General features: G+C 56.3%; 1 protein-coding gene across 2 annotated transcripts in view; it reads right to left on the bottom strand.

Annotated features, from left to right (window-relative positions):
- The window catches only part of SLC6A6 (solute carrier family 6 member 6), an 80,346-nt gene that overhangs the window by 9,992 nt on the left and 47,366 nt on the right, over window positions 1-22,988 (bottom strand). For both annotated transcript variants that reach the window (XM_057554772.1, XM_057554773.1), the window contains exons 6-11: window positions 17,817-17,949; window positions 10,955-11,089; window positions 9,700-9,803; window positions 9,443-9,567; window positions 5,617-5,729; window positions 813-950 (exon numbers count right to left, since the gene is read on the bottom strand). In XM_057554772.1, coding sequence (XP_057410755.1) covers window positions 813-950; window positions 5,617-5,729; window positions 9,443-9,567; window positions 9,700-9,803; window positions 10,955-11,089; window positions 17,817-17,949 — 748 coding nt within the window. The remainder of the gene's footprint in view (window positions 1-812; window positions 951-5,616; window positions 5,730-9,442; window positions 9,568-9,699; window positions 9,804-10,954; window positions 11,090-17,816; window positions 17,950-22,988) is intronic.

The raw sequence follows: 22,988 nt of genomic DNA, 5'->3' as shown, positions 1-22,988 counted from the left end.
TCTAAAAAGATGCTTAACTTCATGTTTGACAAATTTAATTAAAAAGACACACACACACACAGAGAAAAGAAAGCAAAACATGTCTTTCTTAGCAAAAAATGATGGGTTCTCTGAAGCCTGTTTCCAAAGGAAGGGCTTAACACTCACAGTGGCCAACACAGAAGACTTCAGTGAGACCCCGTTGCTCGGTGTATGAACCTGTGGGCTGCCTTTCAGGGGGTGTTTCTTACAGACACTTCGAGAAAAGCATTTATGTTTACTTCTGGTAAGGACAATCGGTGATGTGAAACCCCGAATTTGGGGGCAAATGCAACCCTGTGCTGGAGAGTATGGAGAGATGGGTGAGGGGCATAGGACGGATCAGCCCGGGCCCGGGCTTAGGCTCACACGCTCACATGCCTCCCCTGCAGGCCTGAGAAGGACCACTGCACACAGTGGGGAGGTGGGGGGGAGGCGGGGACAGAGCCGTGGTTAAAATGGATTTCGGCTGAAGCACCCCTTCCCCAGGCCTCTGGGGATGAGGAGGGACAGAGGGCAGAGGGTGGCCACTGTGTTGCCAGGGTAACAGGGAAGTGGGGCAGGGAGTCTGGCTCAAGTGCTGGGTCCTGAGCTGCCTCCTGCTGCCCCTGGGTGGGGCAGGACCCCTGAAGTAGGGTGGCCGGGAGTTCAGTGGGCCTGGACCTCTTACCCAGCTGCCTCCACAGTGGGGAGCGGGGAGGTGGCGTGGCCTTGAACTGACCTTTGAAACATATTTAGAGCACCAAGGGCCCTGCCAGGGGAGGCCCCTCATGCCAGGTGAGAGAGCCACCTACCTCCGTCACCATGGTCAGCCCCAGCAGGTAGCTGACACAACATATGGAGGCGATGAAGATTTCCCGGCGGAAACCCTTCCTTAGGAAGGATGGGTGAAGATCAACCAAGGACGTGATCTGTCCTTCCACTTCCACAAACTGGGGAGGAAAGGAGAGGGGTGAGTGGCAGAGGTCCAGCAGCCCCTCAGCTCAGAGACAAGGCCCCGGCGAGGTCGGCTGTGGGGTAGAGTCCACACCGTTGGGCTCCGTGTGGTGAGTAGTCCTGCCCACTGAGCCAGGCCTGGCGGGCCACGTGCAGCTGTCCAAATACTCCACACCTCTGCGGCCCTGAGCGCTTCTCTGAGGCCTGTGCTGACCCTCCACCGGGCACGCGTGCTGGCACGCGTGCGTCGACGCGGCAACCTCCCACTTTGGTCTGGGTCATCTTTGAAGCCAAGGGTGGTGCCCCATCATTTCTGGGCCTTGAGCGCCCGGCCGGGCCTGGCACAAAGGGCCGCGCGGCAGCACGTGACCAATGGGTGGTAACCCAGGCAAGTCTGGGCCTTAGTTTCCCATCCAATTCACATGGTGGTTTTTAACCCTGTGGGGATCGTGGGCCCGTGGGGGGATTTTGCACACGTGCGTGCACGCCCACAGGCCCATGTATGTGAGCCAAATGCTGCCCGTGACCCCAAGAACCCATCCCTGGGCTCCCAAAGGTAAAACAGCTGATGGAAAAGGCCAGTCCATGGGTAACTTTCTAGGGTGACCCTCAATCTTTCTAAATCTTCTCATCTTTGCACCTAATGATTTATCCTGGAGGTCATCCCACATCAGTCCATGCAGCTGCCTCGGTTCTTAAATGGTGGCATAAAACTCCATCCTGTGGACGCTTATCATCATGGATCTAACCAGTGCCCTGCAGACGGTGTCCAGCCTCCGCGGCTGCTGACCTGGGCAGGACTCTTCCCCCAAGTCTGTCTTTAGGCAGGTGTGCACTAGTATCCGTAGCAGTCTAGAAGTACACTTCAGAGTTAAAGGGCACGCAGACACACTTATAATTGGGGTGGCTACAGCCAAACTGCTCTGCCAACCAACACACCCTCTGAGGCCATCTGATTCCTTTAAACGTTAAAAAGCTAAAACCTCGACCTGTCTGCTCTTTCATCTGGGAGAGGCTTTTGGGAAGGAGGTTTCCCCAGCCTTCCTACAAGACATGGCCAACCGCTGACTCCTTTGGGAAGCATCACGGGAGGATCGAGGAACATACACAAGGAGCAAGTCCCTTTCATGTGCCCAAAGGGGCTGGAAATTCAGGGAAAAGATGATCAAGAGGCTCTTAAAAGGGGTCCAAAGAGAACAGGGGGCTGATGATTTGACCTCTGATTGATGTGTCAGCCAAAGGGGTTCTGAGCCTAAATTGCCACTGGATTATAGCAGACCCGCAGCTCAAACATTAAGCTTGAAAAGCAGTTAAAAACAAAGGTTCTGGGACTCCCCTGGTGGTGCAGTGGTTAAGAATACGCCTGCCAACGCAGGGGACACGGGTTCGATCCTTGGGCCGGGAAGATCCCACATGCCACGGAGCAATGAAGCCTGTGCACCACAACTACTGAGCCTGTGCTCTAGAGCCCACGAGCCACAACTACTCAGCCTGCGTGCCACAACTACTGAAGCCCTCGTGCCTAGAGCCCATGCTCTGCAACAAAAGAAGCCACCGCAATGAGAAGCCCATGCACCGCAACGAAGAGTAGCCCCCGCTCGCCGCAACTAGAGAAAGCCCGCGCGCAGCAATGAAGACCCAACGCAGCCAAAGGTAAAAAATTAATTAATTAATTAAAAACAGAACAAAACAAAAAAAACAAAGTTTCTTTCCTTTTTTGAGATTGGAAAATTAAAGACAGGAAGATCCAGTGTCACTGAGAGTCAGGGCCAACACCAGCCCAAGCTCCTTGTTTCCAAGTTCACTGCACCTGTGGGGGACACCAACCCCAGCCCTCACCCCCTCCACCAGCCTCTTGAGACCTCCCTCACTAAATAGTGGTGTGACCCTGACTTCTCTGAGCCTCAGCTTCCTTCTCTGTAAAATGGGAGCATCTTGCCTCCTCAACAGGGGTGATGAGAAAGATGGGAAATCATTAGAGTAGACTGGCAATGGGGTGATTCCTGCTAACGCACGTCAGGGGCTGGATGGGTGAGCTCCTGGGGGAGAGGGAAGCCAGCTCTCTTCTCCTCATGCTGTTTGTTCACAGACTGTGTCCCCCTCGGGCAGGCCAGCTAGCGACAGGCATCTGCCTCCGTGTGGGTGACGGTCCTACTCCCTCTCCCTGGGAAACACATAGCGGTACGAGGGCCCCTCAGCCAAACAGAGCGCTCCCCCAAATGCTAGGAACCCTCCCTCCTCTAACGAGCGAGGCTCACGCTCCCCCTGCCTGAGACTGGCTGTGGATCCCTGCATGTCGAAAGAACGGAGTTCTTTGGGGGGAACTCAAAGGAAAGGCCAACTAGCAGGGACGAACTGGCAGGTCTGGGGACAGGCAGCCGTGACTCCAGTCCTTAACCCACTGGGTGCGGCCTCAGCCCAGGTCCAGTTCTCTCTGAGCCTCAGTTTTCTCGGCTCTGGGGAACAGCTGTACCCAGGCATCGTGACCCTGTGTGCACTAAGGAGCTGATGCATAAGAGCTAGGCTAGCGGGGGAGGGTTCGTGTTTAGTGGGGACAGCGTTTCAGTCTGGGAAGATGAGAACGTTCTGGAGATGGGTGGTGGGGATGGTTGCACAACAACGTGAGTGTACTTAATGCTCTGAGCCGGGCACTTAAAAATGGTTACGATGGTTGATTTTGTGTTCTGTGTATTTTGCCACACATGACACGTGAAGCCTGGTCCGAGTGGACAGCTCGCAGGGCAGGGCCCCTATCACTGCTGGTGCTGTACGAGGTGGTCGCTGGCATCTGCAAAACCTTCCCCCACGTCCCTGACTTCACAGAGCACATAGATGCAGGGGAGAGACCCCAGGGTTCGAATCGCACCGTGCCCTTTCCCGGCACGGTCAGTTAGGCAGGTCGTTCAGTGCCATGAGTTCCATGCTCTGAAGCAGAAGAGCACCGGCTCCCTGCGAGGCTGGCCTTGAGGGCTTTGAGAGTCCCTAAACAGCCGCAGTGGGCCTGGCTCAGCGGTGCACACCCTCAACCAGGGGGAATCTAATGGATAACCACCTCCGCCCGTTCACGAAGCAGTTCCGCAGCCCAAGAGGCCAATTTTGGGCCCATGGAGATGTCATGCTTTCTCATTTATTAACCTCTTTCTGTTTTTGTCTTTGGCTTTCACTGAGCGCTCTGGAAGAAGTTATAAAAGCCATTTGCCTGGGGCCTCTGAAGGCCAAACTCATTAACTAGGAATGATGGATGGAGTCCTCTTGCTGTTTACACAGCTCAAGCCCATCAACAACCGCACAAGTATTTTGTTTACAGTCTCCCAAATGTTTTCCTTCCGTCTTCTCTGATAATCCTGGTCCTCTTTCTGCCAAATCCTCCACTCTGCTCTTGACCTTGCTGGCGGACCACCTCCTCTCCGCTGCCTGACCTTCTAAGACTTTCCTCCTACCTGGTTCTGAGTCCCCGGGGACCATCTGGGCACGGGCTTTGAGGCTGCTGCCCAGGGGGCAGTGGCAAAGCTCTCTCCTGAACAGGAGCAGGCCCCCACCTCTCACAGGGTGAGACCAGACCTCTGTGAGGCAGCCGGACCCCAGCCTGCAGACGAGGCTGCCTTTCAGTGGCTGACCTCCGATGAAGGCCCGTGTGGCCATGCGCACAGGGCCAGCCCACCCTGCACACCTTAACTGCCCACCCCTGGAGCCACACCTGTGCTCTCGAGAAGGCCTCAGAGAAAACACACCTATCTCCAGGGAAGGTGTCCTGGGGCTCCAAAAGCCTCTCCCAGGGGCTCACTCTAAGGTCCTCCGAGCACCACTGACTGTTCCCTACCAGGCACTGTGCCCGGCATTTCCCACAAGGCAATGTAGGTATAATCATACCCATTTACCAGATGAGGAAACTGAGGCTCAGAGGGAGGGAGGAAACGTGTTCCATGACACAGAGCAGTGTGGGGGCTGGGAACAGTGTTACTCCAAAGCCAGATGCAGCCCCCGGCTGGCTCTCATTGACATCCCCAGGGGGTCGGGGGGAGGCCTGAGCCCTGGAGGGATGGGACGTGGGGGTTAAGAAGCACAGGAAATGACCATGGTATACGTGGAGTCCTGCCTGTTGTGGGGCGGGGGCAGAAAGCCGGGAAGGCCGGAGGGCAGGATGGGTGTCGGCAAGGCTCCGGAGGATCAGTTTCCCCGTGGGGGCCAAGCTCGCCGACCCATGTGCCCCAGGAAGCAGAGAACACAGCCCCGGTTCCAGCTTCTGCGGCCACACTTAGGACTGCCAGTGATGGCCTGGCCGGTGACCACCTCGTGCCCTAGACAGAGGTGTTGGCCCCTTGCCCGAACGGCCTGTGTGCCATGTCCCTCCTTGGCCTGCCCGGGTACACATGGCTCCCTGTGGACCACACCCTGTGGTTGCCCGTTTCCCCTTGCCGAGGTCAAAGACTCGAGCTTTGGGGCAGACAACATCCTGCTGCTGCCCTGGGGCTGTTTCCACTCCTGGGGTCCCAGAGGAACCCTCGCTGGCTGAAGCTGCTGCAGGTCTGCAGAGGGGTGTGAAGGGGTGTGACCAGCTCACTCACAGCACAAAGAGGGAGGCTCTTCCAGAACAAGGTTCGGGGGCGTGGAGGGGGGCGGAGGGGGTCCCACCCAGGGGCCATCCCCTCGCTCTGTACATACCTGGCTATCCAGTCCAAGCAAGAGAAGCATAATAAAAAAAAGGATGGACCAAAACGTGGGCAGCGGCATCATCGTCACAGCTTTCGGGTAGGCAATGAAGGCCAGGCCAGGACCTAACAGAAGAGAAGATGGGGAGGGGCAGAGGGGAGACATCAGCGCCCACGCCACCCTGAGCCCCGGAGTCACACAAGACACTCGGGTCTGAGGCGGGTCTCCCAAGCCCCGGATGCAGGGTCCCGCCTGGGGGAAGAGGCCAGGCCTGTCTCACTGTGGGGTGGGACGCACCGGGGCTCAGGCGGGGCCCCGTTTTAGCATCTGTCTCCTATGCAGCAGCACAGGTGGCCTCCTCCCACGCCAGGTTCCGAGCGGACACCGGTTATGGGGTGGGAAATAGCACCAAGCCTGGGACTCAGTCTGCTGGCTCGGAAAAGGAGGACCTCCCCCCAAACCAGAGAACCACACCAACGCTTGCTGGAAGGAAGCAAAAACAGGGAGCATCCTGACTACTAGAGTTATCTGACTACTAACGCCCTGTTTGCAAAGAAAAGCTTTCGACTGAAACACTAAATGGGTGGCCAGAAAAAAGAACACAGAACCACGCCCCGCGGGGCCGATGTCTCTTGGGGGTGCATCTGTGCACCCACTGGAGCACCGTCACAGCCAAGGCCCAAAGCCGGAGGGAGGCGAGTGCAGGGCAAGACCCCAGGCGGAGAGCCCCCCAGGCTGCAGTCCAGTCCTCGGCCCACCACCTCCACGTCAGGGCACCACACGCCCTCTCGGGGCCTCAGGCTCCCCCCAGAAGTGAGGGGCAGGTGCCCGTACATGAACCCCAACGAGGCTTCTCCTGCTCAGATTCTTGGGTGCTGTTGCCATTTCCCTGGTAAAGGGCCCTGGTCTCTAGGGAGGGCCGGGCTATTTGGAGGCAGAAGCCCCACCAGCTCTGGGGGTGCCTCCAACTGGAAACGTCCCCTCTCGCCTCCAGTCGGCCTGAGAGAAGACGCCGGGGGAAAGACGGAGTTGTAACCGAGACCTGTGGGTCCACTAGACGGTCGGGAGCCGCCAAAGAAAGGAGACAGGGAGGGCCTGGGCTGAAAAAAAATAGAGCAAAATCCACAACTCAAAAACAATTAAAAAAAGGCAAGAAACGTGAAATAAGGAGGGCTGGAGGGCAGGATATTTGAAACAGGTTATCAGGAACCAAATGAATGGTCTGAGAATGAAAAAAAAAAAACTTTGAAATAAATTGGAGCCAGAAACCACATCGTACGGCGTGGACCACACGCGTGGCGGCGAGGGCGAGACCCTGTACAGCCAGAGTCCCCCGACGTGAGGAAAGCCCAACGGTGACTGTGACCATGTCCTCGGAGGCGATGGTGGAAAACCCCCGGAAGAGGTGGAAGGGTGCTCGTCCCAACCCCAAAGCCCCAGCTGGAGTAGGACCCGCATCTCCACCTGGCTGGGGCCCTCTGGGCCCCCCAGGGCAGCTCCGGCCTGAGTGGTAGGCGGCACTGGGAGAAATCAATCCAGCCGCTGCGAGACAGATGTAAAATGGGGCCCTCACCCCACCTCTCCCCCGCCCGCCCGCTGGGCCCTGAAGCTTCTCAATGGCTGTTTCTGTATTGCAGTTTTGCCTTTTTCAAGCCAGCCTCCGGGGGAGGGTCTGAGCATCCTTCTCTGAAAGCACGGGAACTAGAGAGAGAAGTCGGGGAGACACGGCAGCCGCTGGAGCCCCTGGGGCAGCAGAGATGCCCCGCTCTGCGCTTCATTTGCAATTTGCACTCCGTTCGGCTAAATAATTATCTTGTTCCAACGCACTTCGCTCAATATGGTGCTTGTTAAAAGCTTATTAGCGAAATAATCACCCTTGATGTGTCGGCTGTTCAGACATCACCGTGGGGAATAAATGACAAGGTGTTTGAAGTGGACGGGAATAAGAAACAACTTATCTTGACGATGAATACGTATATAAAAGTATCTAGCTGTCCACAGAGAAAGATCTATTTCATATATTGACAGATCTATTGAAAGATCTATTTCACGTATTTCATAATCTCCCACTGCCAAATTCCCTCCATGCTCCTGGCGATTCCCCATCAATCAGAATTGGTTTGCAAGCCCTCAACCGAAAAAAAAGCCATTTGCAAAGGAGATGTCAACTGTCTCCCCTTCGTCACTCTGCCAAACTCCCACATGGGTGCGGCTATTTCACTTCTGGAACTACTTTCTGTGTCCTCAGTCTCTGGCCTGCCTCTGGGGGCTCTCAGGGAAGGACAACTATGTCTGAAGGTCCGATCTGGGAGCGGGGGCAGTGGAGGCAGCTGTGGGGCTGAGGCGTGGGCTTGTCAGGCCTGTCCTGCGGCACTGGGCATGGGAGGAGGGGGCAGGGCAATGAGCATGTTCACCAAGTAAGGGGGTAAGCGGGGCCTGGGGCTCTGAGAGGCCAGAGGAACCCAGAGGTCGCATGTGTGCACGGTGGGATGGGGAGGCTGCAGGGGGATATCCTCGTGTCAGAGGGGCCTGTCCAGGAGACCCCAGCTCTGACCCTGACCAGCCCAAGCAAGGCCCTAGGTCTCAAGCCGTTGGCCTCATCTGCGGTGGTGACATCTGAAAGCATGATGCTGAGGCACCCAACCCCCCAACACTAGGGTCCCTGGCTGGGGAACCAGGACACCAGCCCGTTTCCAACAAGGGCAAGGGCAGCTCCATACGGGGACTCCAGCTGTGCCTGACCCTGGTCTGTGATCCCTGGAATTAGGACCTCACGCTCTCCTCTAGGCCTGGGAGGGGCCTCAGCCCAGGGCCCTCACCTGCCTCCAAGTGGCCCCTGAGAGGTTGCGGGAAGTCAGGTGGTCAGGCTGTGAAACAGCAACAACTACCTTCCAAGTGACCTGGGCAGGATGGGAGGAGGGCGCAGAGGCCGGAAAGGCGGACCTTGGGGACCCTGGGAATAAGGTTCGCACTCCCACATCGAAGCCCCTGCAGCTGTAGAGCTGGGGTCCAGGACCGGGAGCACCCACGGGCACGTCTTAGAACTGGGACACCTGTGCTTCTGAGGCTCTAGGATTCTAGCAGCTGAAGCCCTCACAATTCTCGGCTTCCAGAACCATCTTGCTGGAACCCCAGGATCCCAGCCTAAGACCCCAGGCTTTGCAGACTCTGATTCTAAGACTCTCTCTCCACTGGCAGGTGTCTTGCAGGAAGTGCCCCACCAATGGGGCCCACACCCCAGGGGGGTGATGGTGTCCCCAACAACCTTCCCCCAAACTGGACCTGTCACCGTCCCAGAGGGTGGCCTGCCACACCCCCTGTCCCTCCCCCACCCGGGCCTACGGTGGTGCCTGACACAGGGCAGAGACTCAGCAAATCAAGAAACAGCGGTGGAATGAATGAATGGGTTCGCTTAGAGGGGGCGTGCTGGGAGCAAAGTGCAAAATACAGAAACCAAAGCTGAGAAGGTGGTGATGGAATGCCGATTGGTGGCTGCCTTGGGCCTGAGTTAGGAAGTGGTTTCTGTTGCTGAAACCAGGAGTTTGCTGGGGAAGGACAGGGAGGGGGAAAGACCACATGAGAAGAGCTGAATATTCCCCAACTTAACCAACCCCATGTTTCTGCCGCCCCTTGGGCAAAATTGCAATTAGAAGTGTTTAAAATTTAGCTTTTATACTCTTTGATACTTGGGGGACGTCTTGGTGGGGGGGGGTCCATTTCAGAAACCAGGCTCATCCCCCCCACAAAGCCCCCTTGGGGGTCTGGCTTCATGCCTGCAGTACTCGGCTTACACACTAGGTGGCAGTGCCCACCACCACTGCCACCGATACCACCATACCTGACTCAGCCACATCAGCAATGTCCACCCCTTGCTCTTGTGCCATGAAGCCCAGGATGGAAAAAATTGCGAAGCCAGACACAAAACTGGTACCACTGTTCAGGCATCCCAGCAGCATACAGTCCCTATGTTACACATATGTCAGGGAGCAAGTTAATTCACAACACAAGGAAGCCACGCTCCCTACTTCTTCTCTTTTTTCTTTAAACATCATCATCATTTCTAAGGCCCACCAGGCCCGCTGGTGCAACACTTGCCTGTACGAGTTGTACTTGTACTTGTTGTAGCTCCCCAGCGAGGTCATGGCCCCCAGGCAGATGGCGTAGGAGAAGAATATTTGGGTCCCAGCATCGATCCATACCTGGGAAGGGTGTGGGGGGAGGGTGGCAAGGAGACAGAAAAGGAGACATTAGAGCCGGCTGCCTGGAGGAGGCGGCGCGGGTCCTTGGCCACCGGGCCCCGAGGACTGCGCCTCGAAGTATGCAGGTTCTCGATGCAATTGGAGCGTTTGTGCTGGAATCCAAGCTGCAAGGAATCCCAGAAGTCTAAGAAGCCCCCCAGTCACTCAGCATCAGGGTTAAGAGGCTGGCTTTTGAACCAGAGGGACCTGGATTCCAACTGTGGAATGATGTAAATATGACTCCTGGAGCCTCAGTTTTCACATCTGTAAAATGGGCTCCACTGCCCTGCGCCACAGCACTATTTTGCAGGTTCAAAGAGTTAAGATCTAGTCCAGTGCCAGACACATGGTAAGCCTGTAAGTCAAGGCTGCTACCATTATTGTACTTGTTATTGTCTGGGGACCCCCGAGTTGGAAGGGGGAGGAATTCCCGAATGGATTATGCAGGCAAAGCTGTTCTCCAGAACCTTCATCAAGTGGCTCCTGACGGCCAGGAGAGCTGCCTCCCCAGCTGTCCTCTGATGATGGCCAAGCCCCTCCCACCTACTTCCTGCCCAGGGTGAGAGGACAGCGGGGAAGAGACCCGAAGCAGCACAGGCCCTTGGAGGCAACCTAAAGGCTGAGGACCCTGGGGACAGAAGGTCCCCAGATCCCCAGATGGGCCAATAAACTCTTCAACTGCCTGCGGTCATGCAGCTGAGTGCCTGGAGGTGGATGTTTAGTATTTGCCCCCCACCCCCGACCTTCTAAGTGGTCACCAACTCTGAATTCTGTCCTCAGACAAGGAAGCCCAACTCTCCCACCCCCACGATGCAGCCCTCAAGGCCGCTGTGGCAGGGGAGGAGAACAGCTCATAGCGACTTCTCTCCCTTACCTGGCGCAATACCTAAAGAAGCTTTATAATTGGCCCGCCTCCGGAGTCCTCGATGTGGAAAGATACGCGCAGGCGGAACGGCCCACGAGCACCGTGAACAACCCGCCACAGCCCAGTGGAAAAGTACCAGGGCTGACGGCCCGGCTAGATCTGTGTGCCCAGAACCACGGACACTGCTTCAGCTTCCTTTCCCCACACCGGCCCTGGGTGGGAGGGAGGCCAGGCTGCCCTGCAGTACCTGTGGGTCCTCCAGGCGGCTGATGTCGGGGTACAGATAGAACTTGATGCCTGCGCCTGCACCGGGCAGCGTCAGTCCCCGGACCAGCAGCACCAGGAGCATGGCGAACGGGAAAGTGGCAGTGAAGTAGACAACCTGCAAGGGACGAGAGCGATTCAGGGGGCCCGCTGCTGTGAAACTCGAGCATCCTCTCCGAGGCAGGCATTCTGGAGCTGAGCTTGATGTTTCCCTTGCTGGGTGACTTTGGGCATGCTGCTTACCTTCTCTGGGCCTCAGGTGCCTCACCTGTAACCTGGGTACAATACAAGTACCTACCTCATAGATGTACTGAGATTCAATGAAAAAAATCTATAAATATTTACTAGGCCCGGGAACTACAGAGAAACAATCTCTGCCCTCATGGAACTGACATTCTAGCAGGTGAAGAAGGAAAATGCACAATAAGAGAGTAAACTATTAAGTGTGTATGCCCAGTGGTTGGCCCACAGGACGTAGCACAGATCAGCTAACATTACCACCATTAGTATGACTCATGGTTCAGAACCAGGTTAAGTGTAGGTTCAAATCCCCGCTCTGTCCCCTCACATGCTGCATGAACTTGGGCATGATGCTTAACCTCTCTGGGCCTGTGGCCTCATGTGTAAAACGGAGATAAGAGTAATAGAAGGCCCTCATTAAGGGATAAGGCAAGGATTCAATGGAATGATGCTCGTAACATGGTTAAAACAGTGTGTGGCACTTAGGTGGCCGCTTAGGTGCTTGAGCAAGAAATGCGGCCTGTCGTTGGCCATGCGATTGTGCAGGAAGCACACAGGAACTTCTGGAGAGGGGAAACGAGGATGGGGAAGGCCTCCACTTCCTTGGGGGTGCAGGAGGCCACAGCGTTCCCTGGGTCACGCAGCACATCCCAGGCAGGCCTAGGTCAATCAAGGTGGGGACCAGAGATGACCCGGGCCAGGCCTTTCCATCCCCAAGGGCCCTGCCCTACTTTCTCTACTCCTCCTGTCCCGAAAGCACCAGCCTTCATACCTCCTGTAGCCTCAGTTCATGGATGGATTTTCCCAACTTTTTCTTCAACACAAGAAGTTCCCAGGCAGGGTTTACACCTGAGAGGAGCTCGAAGATGCCTGGCTGAATGGACAGTGAAATCCTGATATTTCAGCAGGGCACCGGCTGAGCCAGGCCTCCTCAGCACCAGCCCACTTCATGCTCACCACACCCCCAAATCAGTATGTTGGCTAACCTGCCGCTGGAGAAGGAACTGAGGCTGGGCAGGGCTCCCAGACTTCTCCAAGTCACCACCGTGCTCAAGGCCTGCACCCAGCGGGCGGAGGGTCAGCCCCGAGCCAAGGCATGAGGCATCTTACTGTGCGGTGCAGGACATGCAAAAGTCCGTGGTGACCTGTGGAAATGCTAAGACTAGCTCACAGAGCCCCTGACCCCTTCTGAGGGCCTTGGGGCCAGGGGCCCAGGGAGGGACCACTGCATGGCCAACGTACCCATTTTACAGGTGAGGAAACTGAGACCGAGAACAGGATGAAAGGCCTGTGGCGTTGTGGGAGGGGGCAGTGCCAGAACACTGCCAGGCACTTCTGACACTCAGGCAGGTAACAGACACCGACGGAGGGGTGACAGAGCCCTGAACCTTGCCCAGCTGCCATAATGGAGCCCAGTTCTCAGACAGCCGCCATCCCTTTGAGTAGAAACAACTAGCAGGCGGCTTTGGAAAAAGGCAAGAAGGAAGATTTCAGGGCCTGTCGGGCTCAGCTGCCTTCAGTCAATACCACCAGCCAGCATTTATTGAGCGCTTACTGTGTGCCTAGTGCTAATCCAAGTGCAGTGACTTCTACACTCACCTGGTCCTGCCCCAATCCCATCTTGAAAGCAAGGAAACTGAGGGCCAGAGAGTCTGTCCCTTGCCCACAGGTCACACAGCATTTAAGCAGCAGAGCGGGGCAGCCTAGAACCTCCTCCAGTGACAACAGCACAGCAGTAAAAAGCCCTTCAACATCTGGCAGTCCATTCAATCCTCCCAAAGACCAGAGGGAAGCTGGACTCCCCAAGGGCTCTAGGGCTCAGGTCAGAATTCAGGCTCAGTGACAAGCTTGCTGTGAGACCTTGGGCAAGTTACTGCCCCTCTCTGGGCTCCATTTCCCCACCTGCCAAGTGGGGGGGCTCAAACCAGCTGGGCTCTAAGGTTCCCTCCAGCTCTGCCAGCGGGAGGGGTGGAGTGGCCGAGAGGGTCAGCTGGGGTTGCACAGACTGGGGTCCGTATCCACCTCTGCACCCTCCCAGCAGGCGGCTTCCCCACTCACCCTAGCAGCGGGTCCTCCTGAGGATCCCAGGCTAAAAGGGTCACCCTCCTTCCGCCTCTGCCACACCCTCCCTGGACGCCCTCTCCCCCGGGCCTCAGTTTCCCTAGTCACCTTACTGTCTTCTCCCGAGGCAGAGAGCCCTCCAATTCCCAGGGACCAGAAGGCAGACGCGGAGGGTGGAGGCAGGTCAGGAAGCCACAGAAGGGGTAAGAGAAGAAAGAAGACCAGCCCGCAGGCCGCTCCTCCCTTCCTGCCGACAGGCCCGCTGGCCCCTAGCTCAGGGTCTGGAGAACAATGGCTGCTGACAGCAGGCCGGGTGGAGGGCAGAGGGTGGAGGGCGGAGGGCAGCTGCTTCAAAGCCTGAGGGCCCCCTGGGCTGGGCTGGCGTGCGGGCTGTGGCCAGAGGGCTTTGTGTCAGGGACACAGGACACCTCCCGGGGTGGGGGTGGCTTCCCTTGTTTCCATGTATTTAATTCGTTTCACAAGCACTTATATAGTGCTTGCTGTGTGCCGGGCACTATGCCAGAGCTTTATGCGTGTTAACTCACAACTAGAAGAAGTAGGACTATTATCACCTGCATTTGCTAGATGAGGACACGGAGGCCCAGTGAGGTCACGTCAGCTGCCCGGGGGCCCAGGGCCAGTAGGTGGCAGAGGTGGGATGTGGTCCAGGCCAGCTGGCGTGTGTGTGTGTGTGTGTGTGTGTGTGTGTGTGTGTGTGTGTGTGTGTCCGCTGTCTTCCCCAAACCCAGAACAGGACAGCCCACCTGGTCATGCCACCTCAGCCACCTCTTTGGAAAGACACCCTCGTTTTGCAGAATTTGTCGCCGAGGACAAGCCCCTGAGAGCCATTCTCTCAACTTCTCGGTGACTCTCCGGGGATGCTCGTGGGAGACGCTGGTGCCAGCCGCCACCAGCGGGCCTCTGGCGGGGGCCCAGCAGGCCCTGCCACGGGCTGTGGTATTTTTCCACTCTTGCTGGCAAAGCTCCGTAGCTCCTCTGAGCCCTCGACCCAAAAGCCCTGTGGTCCAAGTGCCCTGGAAACTTACAAGGACAACGCTTCCTCATTCCCTAGGGACGGTCGGGAGAGGGTGGCTGGCCAGGCAGGAGGGAGATGGGCTTGTTTCCTGCTGCCCTGAGCTTCCTTTGAGGAGAAGGCCTGGGCAGCATGGGTCACTCATCCCAGAGACCTGGGGCCGAGGGTCTGGGACCAGCGCCTGGGCAGGTCCTGAGGGTCCTCACAGCACTCCTGTTGGGGGGTGGGTACCGCTACTCTTTTCACACAAGGGGAAACCGAGACTCAGAGGGGGAAAAGGACTGGCATCCAGTCATGTAGGCTATGGGGGCAGAGCTGAAATCCCAAACCAGGTCTGGCTCTGCCGGCCGCCCCTGCCTGTTTCTAAGCACTGGACAGAAGAGCTGCCTTGGAGGCTGGTGATGGAGAGGCCAGCGCCTGTGCTCACGTCCGGGACCAAACTGCCATTTGGGTCCACAGAGCTGCACTTCCTGTGTGAGGATCTGGGCCTCTGTGTCACCTCCCTGGACCTTACTTGCTGGGACTCGCATCGGACACGACCGTCAGGCCAGCACAGGGCTGAGGGCGGAGAGCAGGCAACGGGCACCGAGGCTAGGAGCTGGGCTGCCCGAGTTCAAATCCCACCTCGGCCACGACAACCTGTGTGGCCTTGGGCAAGTTCATTAACCTCTCTGCACCTCTGTTTCCGCATCTGTAAAATGGTAGTAAGAGCCACACATACCTCAGGCGTCAGGAGATTAAATGAACTAATAACTAATAATCAGCACTGAGAACAGCGCCTGGCACACACGTGCCCAGAGCATTTGCCGCCATTACCCCAATTTCCGGAATGAATGAAGCGGCAGCAAATTCGGGGCCAAGTGTCAGACCCTCAGGAGGCTGAATAGTACAAAAAAGGGCACTGAGACCCAGAGAGGCAAAGTGACTGAACTCAGGTCCTGAGCCTCCCAGGACCCGGCGCTCCCTCCTTCCACCCCCTGCCGCACCAGGGTCAGCCACTGGAGCGAGGCCGTGGCCAGGATGAAGCCGTCCTGCTGCCCGTGGGCCCAGCCCCCATGGCGGCTGCGAGCCTGGTCTGCGGCCAGGGCTGGAAGTCCCGGCTGGCGGTGGGCGGGCAGGCAGGCGGAGGGGCTTGAGGAAGTCCACTGAGCCTCACTGTGTTTGTCTTGGCTTCTCCGGACTGGCCCAGGCCCTGCTATTGTTCTGGGAACCACACCCACCCCTGGGGGCCTGGAGCTTCGTCTCTGGGGGTGGGCAGGGGGACCTCTAGCAAGTCACGGCCTTCAGCCCGCCACCAATGCAGCCCTACACCCTCTCCTGTTCGCTCTGACTCTACTCTCCTGCTCCAGCAAGTGTCTCAAGCGCTGCTCACTGATCCTAGTGGACATCAGCTCCTCCATCAGACTGGGGGCTCCCCGAGGGTCTGGTCATTCACACCTCCGGGCCTCTGCACGGCTCACCCTCACTTCCTTCAGATCCTTGCCTCCAAGTGCCCTTCTCGGAGAGCCTTGCCTGGCTAACCCCCCTTGAAACTGCACCCAACACTCCTGTTTTCCTCCACAGCTCTTGTGGCCAACTGACTCCTGTATGGTTTACACCTTCCCCTTGTTGCAGCCAACAAGTCTGTCAGTTCCTGGACCGCAGGGATTTCTGTCTGTTCTGTGCACCCTGGGGCCCATGCCCACGGCAGCGCCCGGCAGACGGCAGAGGCTCAAAGCACGCGTGCGAAAGTGTATCTGCAGCACCGCTCGGGACCAGGGTCCACAGAGCTTCCTGAGGGGCTCGCCTCCACGTGGGAAGCAGGGACAGAGGGAAGCAGGGACTGGCGCTTACTGCACAGTCTGTGCCGAGCACTGTGCCGGGTGCTGACACAGCTTGCTTTAACCCTCACCCATCTCTGGATGAGGAAACTGAGGCTCAGAGAGAGGGGCGACCTTGGACAAGTCATTAACGTCCCCCAGCTCAGTTCCCTCACTGTTTAAAGAGAGGTGGTAAGGGAACAGCTCGCACACAAGACGGTGGAGGACATGGGACAAGACAGGAGGACACGCGTCCCAAGGAGAGGTGGGAATACGCCACGTTCCCTCTTCCTGCCTGTCGGGGTGGGTGATGTCAGCGGGGTGTGTGCCCGTGCAGATTTCTGAAGCCTGGTCTGCTTCCTTTCCAGATTGGGTTTTAGGGTTGCAGGTGGCTCTATTCCGAGAAACAGGCGGAGGGCGTGGGCGCGCAGGCCTCCGTGCTCATTCTGCCTCCACCACCAGGGACCCACCTCTTGCCCGGCGTGTCCCTCAGTACTGTTGGGGTCTCTTCAGATCCATGACTTTGCCTAAGGGCCTCTTTGTCTGGGGTGAATGTGTACAGCAAAGGCCCCTTCTCCAAATGACTTCACCCACTGCCCATCGATGTCCCTCAAATGCCACCTTAACTTACTCTTTTGACCTTTGAGGGCTTTTTGATCTTAAAGAGATTTTCCCCCTATCGAGATGCAAATGACGGGGGTCGGGGCATGATAGACGGGGGCATGTAGGGCAGATCAGCCAACACCTTTGCTGTGGCTTAGTTAGTGCCCTGGGTTCACACCTGTGATCCCAACAGAACCCTCTGCACGGATTTTTGTCATCAGAAAAACTATATCATATCAGCCAGTGTCTTGGTTATCAGGTAATTGCTGTGCTCTGCTAACAGGTAACATTTTTGTTACAGCCTAACATTTTCATATTGACAATATACCAGCTACACCTAAAACCTGAATTATAAGGTAATATTTTAATTATCAGCTACCACCTTTGCTAATAGCTAACATCTTGGTCATCATGTAACATATTAAACAGCAGCAGATACTTTAGTTACAACTAACACTTTGGTATATGAGCGAACGACTTAATCATCAGTGAAAGCTTTCCTTAATAACGAACATCTTAGTTACCAGCTGAAATGCAAATCGTAAGATAATTCAGTTAATCTGATTTAGCAGCAAAAATCCCAGTTGCTGCTTCTCAAACCTCAGTGTGCATTTGGATTATCTGGGGAAAGTGTTCAAATGCAGCTTCTGATTCTGTTGGTCTGGGGTCAGCCCATATGTCTGCATTTCTAACGAGCCCCCAGGGGATGTTGAGGCTACAAGGGTGCATGTGGTCGGAGAGCAGCTGGTAATTAACAATGCAATTACCAGCTAATTTATCAGTGGCATCTCCAAGGTTTGTTATCTGCTAACATTCACACTGCTGCCCACTGCCTGATGGGGAACCAGTGGTGTGTGGGCGCTTGTGCAGGCTCAGGAGAGCTGACAGCTCAATTTCAGGAATTTTTTGAGCTGGTCGTTGAACCATCAATAACTTGGAATTGGAGCTGGTGGGAATATTTACATCATGAGGTGGGCACATGCCACAAACCAGGGCTCTGTATTTGCTGGGAGGACTGGTTTCGAGCAGGACGGCCTGGGGGCGTGGGAGCCGGTCTCTGCAGAGGGCCAGTCTCCATGAGGCAGGGGAGGGACAGGAGCACAACTTACTTTGCCCGTGGACTTGACGCCCTTCCAGATGCAGAAGAAACAGACCAGCCAGACGAGGAGAAGGCAGAGAGCAAGGTCCCACTTCAGAGCGCCCAGTTCGTCAATTCCAGAAGACAAGCTCAGCACATTACGCCTTCAAGCAAACAGAGCCACAAGTCAGACGGGGCCCGGTCAGAGGCCGAGAGAGCTGATGCCTGGATTCCAACAGGTTGGGGCTCAAATCCTGGCTCCAAGCTGTGGAATCCCATTGGTCTTGGGAAATAGTTAACACCTGTGTCACAGAGTCGTGGTGGAGGCCAACAAGGGGATAGCTTTGGACTCCTGAGTCAGGCGAACCTGGGTTCTACCCAGCCAGGCCTCGGGCAAGTTAAGTTAAACCCCTAAGCCTCAGTTTCCTCATCTGTGAATTGAGTGCTGATTCCTGTGTGATTGATTCTCGGCAGACCCTTCCTCAGTGCCCACTGTGGGCCAAGCACTGCGTTCCAACTGGGCTCCACCACGCAACCACTGACTTGGGGCTAGTTACCCAACTGCGCGACCTCAGTCTCCTCATCTCTAAAATGGAAACAACTACCCTCCCCCAACATTCTCTGTCCTGTTCCTCTTTTATTGTACTCGCCCCTGTTTCTTACCTGGATCTCTCACTAAAAGGTAAGCCTCAAGGGGGCAGAGTGTTTGTTCTATCTGTGGCTGTAGGACACTCACACACCTTTTTACAGGGTTAGGAGAAAGCCCACTCGAAGTATTAGCTACTGGCCTGGGATGCAGCCAGCAGTCGGTAAACCTCAGCGGTTGTTACTGTCGTGGCGCAGAGACCCCAGAGCAGCTCCGGACACCTAAGCAGTGCCGTTTCCTCCCCTGCTCCCTGCCAGGGTTGTGAAGGGCTCAGGAGGAGGTGAGTGGACGGTTTGAAGGATAATCAGCACAAGGCAGCCACCAACCCCGACCAGCATCACATGGCAGAGCCTGGCTCTTTGGAGTCCAAGAAATTTGCTGACCGAGGCAGACGCACGCAACACCTACTCAGACACACCCCCGAGGGGCAGGAGCCTTCTGAAGGTGGGTTGGGATGACGCAGGACGCTGGCAGCCAAGAGACCACGAGACCTAATGCCCAGAAAGTGTCCCCATGGTCCCAGAGCTCCGACTGCTGTGGCAGTGACCAAGGGCAGCCACGCCGAGCACAGGGACATCGGTCCACAGGGGTCACTGCTACCGAGGTCACAGGAGATGGGGGCTCGTGCTCCCTGGGGAGAAGCTGGGTTCCCTCTAATGAGTCAGCTCCCCGTTCAAGGGCCACAGTCTCAGGCAGGAGAGGCAGGAGGGGCGTGCAACCTTGCCCTCAGTTTCCTCTTTTGTAAAACACGAATACTAGCTCCTGCCCCCCAGACCGTCCCCAGCTCTCAGTTAGTCTGTGGGATGATCCCCACGGTCAGGACTCGGAAGGCCCACTGGCCCAGGACACTTTCTCATCGCTTTTTCCTTTTTTCCCAAAGAAGCTTCAACACGAGGACCTTGAATAAATCCAATATTCCCACCTCAACTGGCATTCAAGTGAGGTCTTTCTTCTGGTCACACCGACATCAAGGGGCTCCATCAACGAGCTTTTCTAATTTATCTCATCTGGTCCAAGGACTAGAAGTCACTTGCCCCATTTTACAGATGGGGAAAACTGAGGTTTGGAGAACCAATCATCCACGGACACACAGCCACCAGGTGGCAGAGCTGCCACCCTACACCCGGGCTGTCTTGATCCCCAACGCCAGTGCTCTCTGGACTCCACTACCTTGCCCCTCTGGTTAATAGAGAAAACAGAGCCTAAACTTTAAAAAGAACGTCTCCAGGCCTTGCTTCAACAGGGGTCACTGCAGCCTCAGGGCAGGGGGCCTCCTCACAAGGCAGGCTGTGGGCCAACCACGTCCCGGCTGGGGCCCTGCCAAGCACGTGGGTTTGGCGGCTACGGTAGCTTTAGAACAAAAAGCCCTTCCCTGTGCAGCCTCCAGAGCTCGGCGCCTTCAATGAAAGCCCAGGGCCTGCTGGGCAGCAGCCAAGGCCTCCTTGTGAATGGGCTGTGTGGGGTAGGCACCTCTCCACCGCCAGGCACACCATCCCCGTGCCTCCAGGGAGGCCTCCCATGATGCTCCGGACGACCAGCGTCCTTCTGTCTCCCAGGCCGTCCTCTCACACTGGACGTTGCCCTCAGGTGAGAGTCTGTCTTGCCTACCAGACTCTAGACACACCACAGCAGGCACACAGCAGGCGCTCAGCCAATGCCGAGGGGGTGCCCAGGCACAAGACGGCCTTTCCTTTTCTCCTTTAGGGCAAGTTGGCCAAGAGCTTGAAACCCCAGAGCCCCAATTCTGACCACACCCAGCCCGCGCTCAGGTCACTGGTGCCCTTCTGCATTCTCCCACCACCGTGCTGGGCAAACCTGTGGTGTCCACTATGGACAGGAGGCTGCCACGTGGCCTTGCTCTGGGCGGCTGACCAGCCACGGAGGCCACAAGAGGGAAACCGAGTCACACACTTGCTTCTCCACTGCTGGTGGCACTCCCCTTTGCGGTGCCCTCCTGCGACAGTTTAAGGCACGTTTCCTGTGACCCAGTGGTTCTATCCTAAGACTCTCCTACAGTTACATCTGCAGGTGTGGCCAACGACAGGGTCCACCCCCAGCTATTCATCTCCACTCTGTCGGCAGGAGCAAATGATTGGAAACCATCCAGATGGCCATGGGTCGGGGCCCAGCAGGCACGGAGCAGGCTCCTGGTGGAATGTCGCGCAGCCCTTAAGACCTCGGGACTCTCCCTGTGTGCTGATAAGGGGCGACGTCCCAGGGGCGAGATAAGTGAGCAGAGAACAGCGCTGAGGCTGCCTCACTGTGCGGAAGGCGGGCACACGTGCTCAGATTCGCAGACTCCGGCAGGACATACAAGACAATGGTGCAGTCGCTGCCCCGGGGGATGCAGGGGTGGGGGGTGGCGTGGGGACTCACTTGGCGTTGAATATGTTTTTTAAACTATTTGAATGTTTTCAACGTGCTCATATCACCTTTATAAAAATTACTTTAAATTCTTAAAAATGCTTGCATGGGGCCATGCAGACATTCTAGGAATGGAGCGAACTTGTCTTATCAAACAGCGGTTGTCATAACAGAGCCCGATGTAGGCTCGGGGCCAAAGTAACCGACATCCTCTCCAAAGTCATCTCAGGGATAGCCGAGGAGGTCGGAGACTGTGTGAGTCCGTCTGAACCCTTTCTTGAAGGGACCCAGTTTGAAGGACCCTTCCCTGTCGGGCCCGCACAGTCTCGGCCACAAGGCACAAACCAGGATCTGTTGACCCTTCTCCCTCTGGTGCATGGGAGTGCTCAGTACACTGTAGAGTACTGTGCCCCAGAGGGACTGCCATGGTGCACGGCCCCTCACCAGTGCCTCCTAACCTCGCCTGGAGGCTGCACAAGCTACCCCAAATCTGGCCACATCGCCCCAACATTGCCACCACCCCTGTCCAGGCCCCGTTGCTCCCCAGGGCTGTTTCAGCAGCCTCCTCACTGGTCTTCCTGCCTCCACTCTCACCCCAAGTCGGATTTATCAAGACAGAACCTGGCAATACCCAAGTCAGGTGACACCCCACTTCTGCTCCACAACCCCCATGGCTCCCACCTACCTGCCCCATTCCTTTTTGCCTCCCTGAATAAGGTGACCAAATACTCTATCATTCAGACCCAGACATCTTAAAGAGCGAGGGTGGTGCCTATTAATAAGAGGCTGGGACCATAGGCATAAATGGGACCTGTCCGGGACAAGCTCCGTGTGTAGCGGCCCCACTTCAAACCTCATCCTCGTGGCCCCTTCCCCTCCTCCTCCTTCTGGAATGTTCCCTGAACAGGTCCAGCACGCTCCTGCCTCAGGACCTTTGAACTGGCTCTTCCCTTGGCCACTCATTACATGACATGCCACCCCACCACCTTCAGGTCTCTGTTCAAATGCCACTTCACCAGGGCAGCCTTTCCTGGCCACCCAACGTAAAAAGCATCCCTGGTCACTCTCCTTCCCCTGCCCTGGCTTTATTTTACATCACTTATCATCGCTTGTATATTACAATTTTACTTGTATCGTCTGTTTAATGTCTGTCTGTCCTACTAGAATGTCATCTCCATGGAGGCAGGACCTGTGTCTGTCTTGACCACTGCTGGATTCAGAACAGTGCCGGGCACATAGTGAATGCTCAACAGACATTAGTTGAGTAAATTAATTATACCCATTTGCTTGATGGGGAAACTGAGGCTCAGAGAGGTTCTGGAATTCACCTGAAATTACCCAGATTAAAAAAAACAACCCTAGGCCTGGTTTCTTTTTCTGATCCCATCCTGGGGAGCAGCCACCCATGCGCTGGGTACCATGCTACCCTTCGAGAGGGGCCCCAGCTTCCCAGGCTTCCCTGCATCTCTCATACAGAGAGAAGGAGACCTAGAGGTGAGCTGCATTCTTGTCCAAGAATAGTAATGATTCATTCCAGGGTGGGATCCAAAAAAGAATCGCCTGGACGTCTGTTTTGAGTCGGCCGCCCCGCTGCCGTCCAGCCGGCACTCAGAGATGTAAATACGTCCTCCGAGTGGGCCAAATCGTTTCCTTTTGACTGCCGGCCAGCCATTTATTGGCGATGGCTCTTCCCTAGAGACTGGCGGAGGCAACAATTATAAAAGAGCCCATCCGCCCCAAGCATGGGGCCGCACAGGGCTCTCTCCGCCGTCTCTCCCTTCCGATAGCTGCAGGGGAAGATTGGCTGAGCAGGGCTTGTTTGCAAATATGACTCATTTCTTTGATTCTAATAAAGTCTAATGATATGTGCTGAGCTCCCAGGGGGCTCTGGAGGAACCGGGGAGGAAGGCATGGCTCCAGGATGATGGAGGGCATTTAGCCAGATCTGGCCCCGCCCGTCTTCCAGGGCTGGGGGCGAAGCAGGACCCTCGGGACTGAGGTGACCTCAGAGCAGCGGCGAGCAGGATGAGGCTGACTGGGGGCAGAAGCTCTGCTTCCCCATCACAGAGCGATTCAGAGTTAAAGTATAAAGCCAGCGTGAAATGACTGTCTCAGGGGCCTGGGCGGCTTTCAAGGGAGAGGGGCATCTCACCAGCTCCCGCTGAGGATGGTGCTTTAGCGTTGCAGACGGGG

This window comes from Balaenoptera acutorostrata, chromosome 10 (genome assembly GCF_949987535.1).
Source record: "Balaenoptera acutorostrata chromosome 10, mBalAcu1.1, whole genome shotgun sequence".
Lineage (NCBI taxonomy): Eukaryota > Metazoa > Chordata > Mammalia > Artiodactyla > Balaenopteridae > Balaenoptera > Balaenoptera acutorostrata.
Note: the sequence above shows the minus strand (reverse complement) of the source record. Positions and strands in the feature narration are given on the sequence as shown.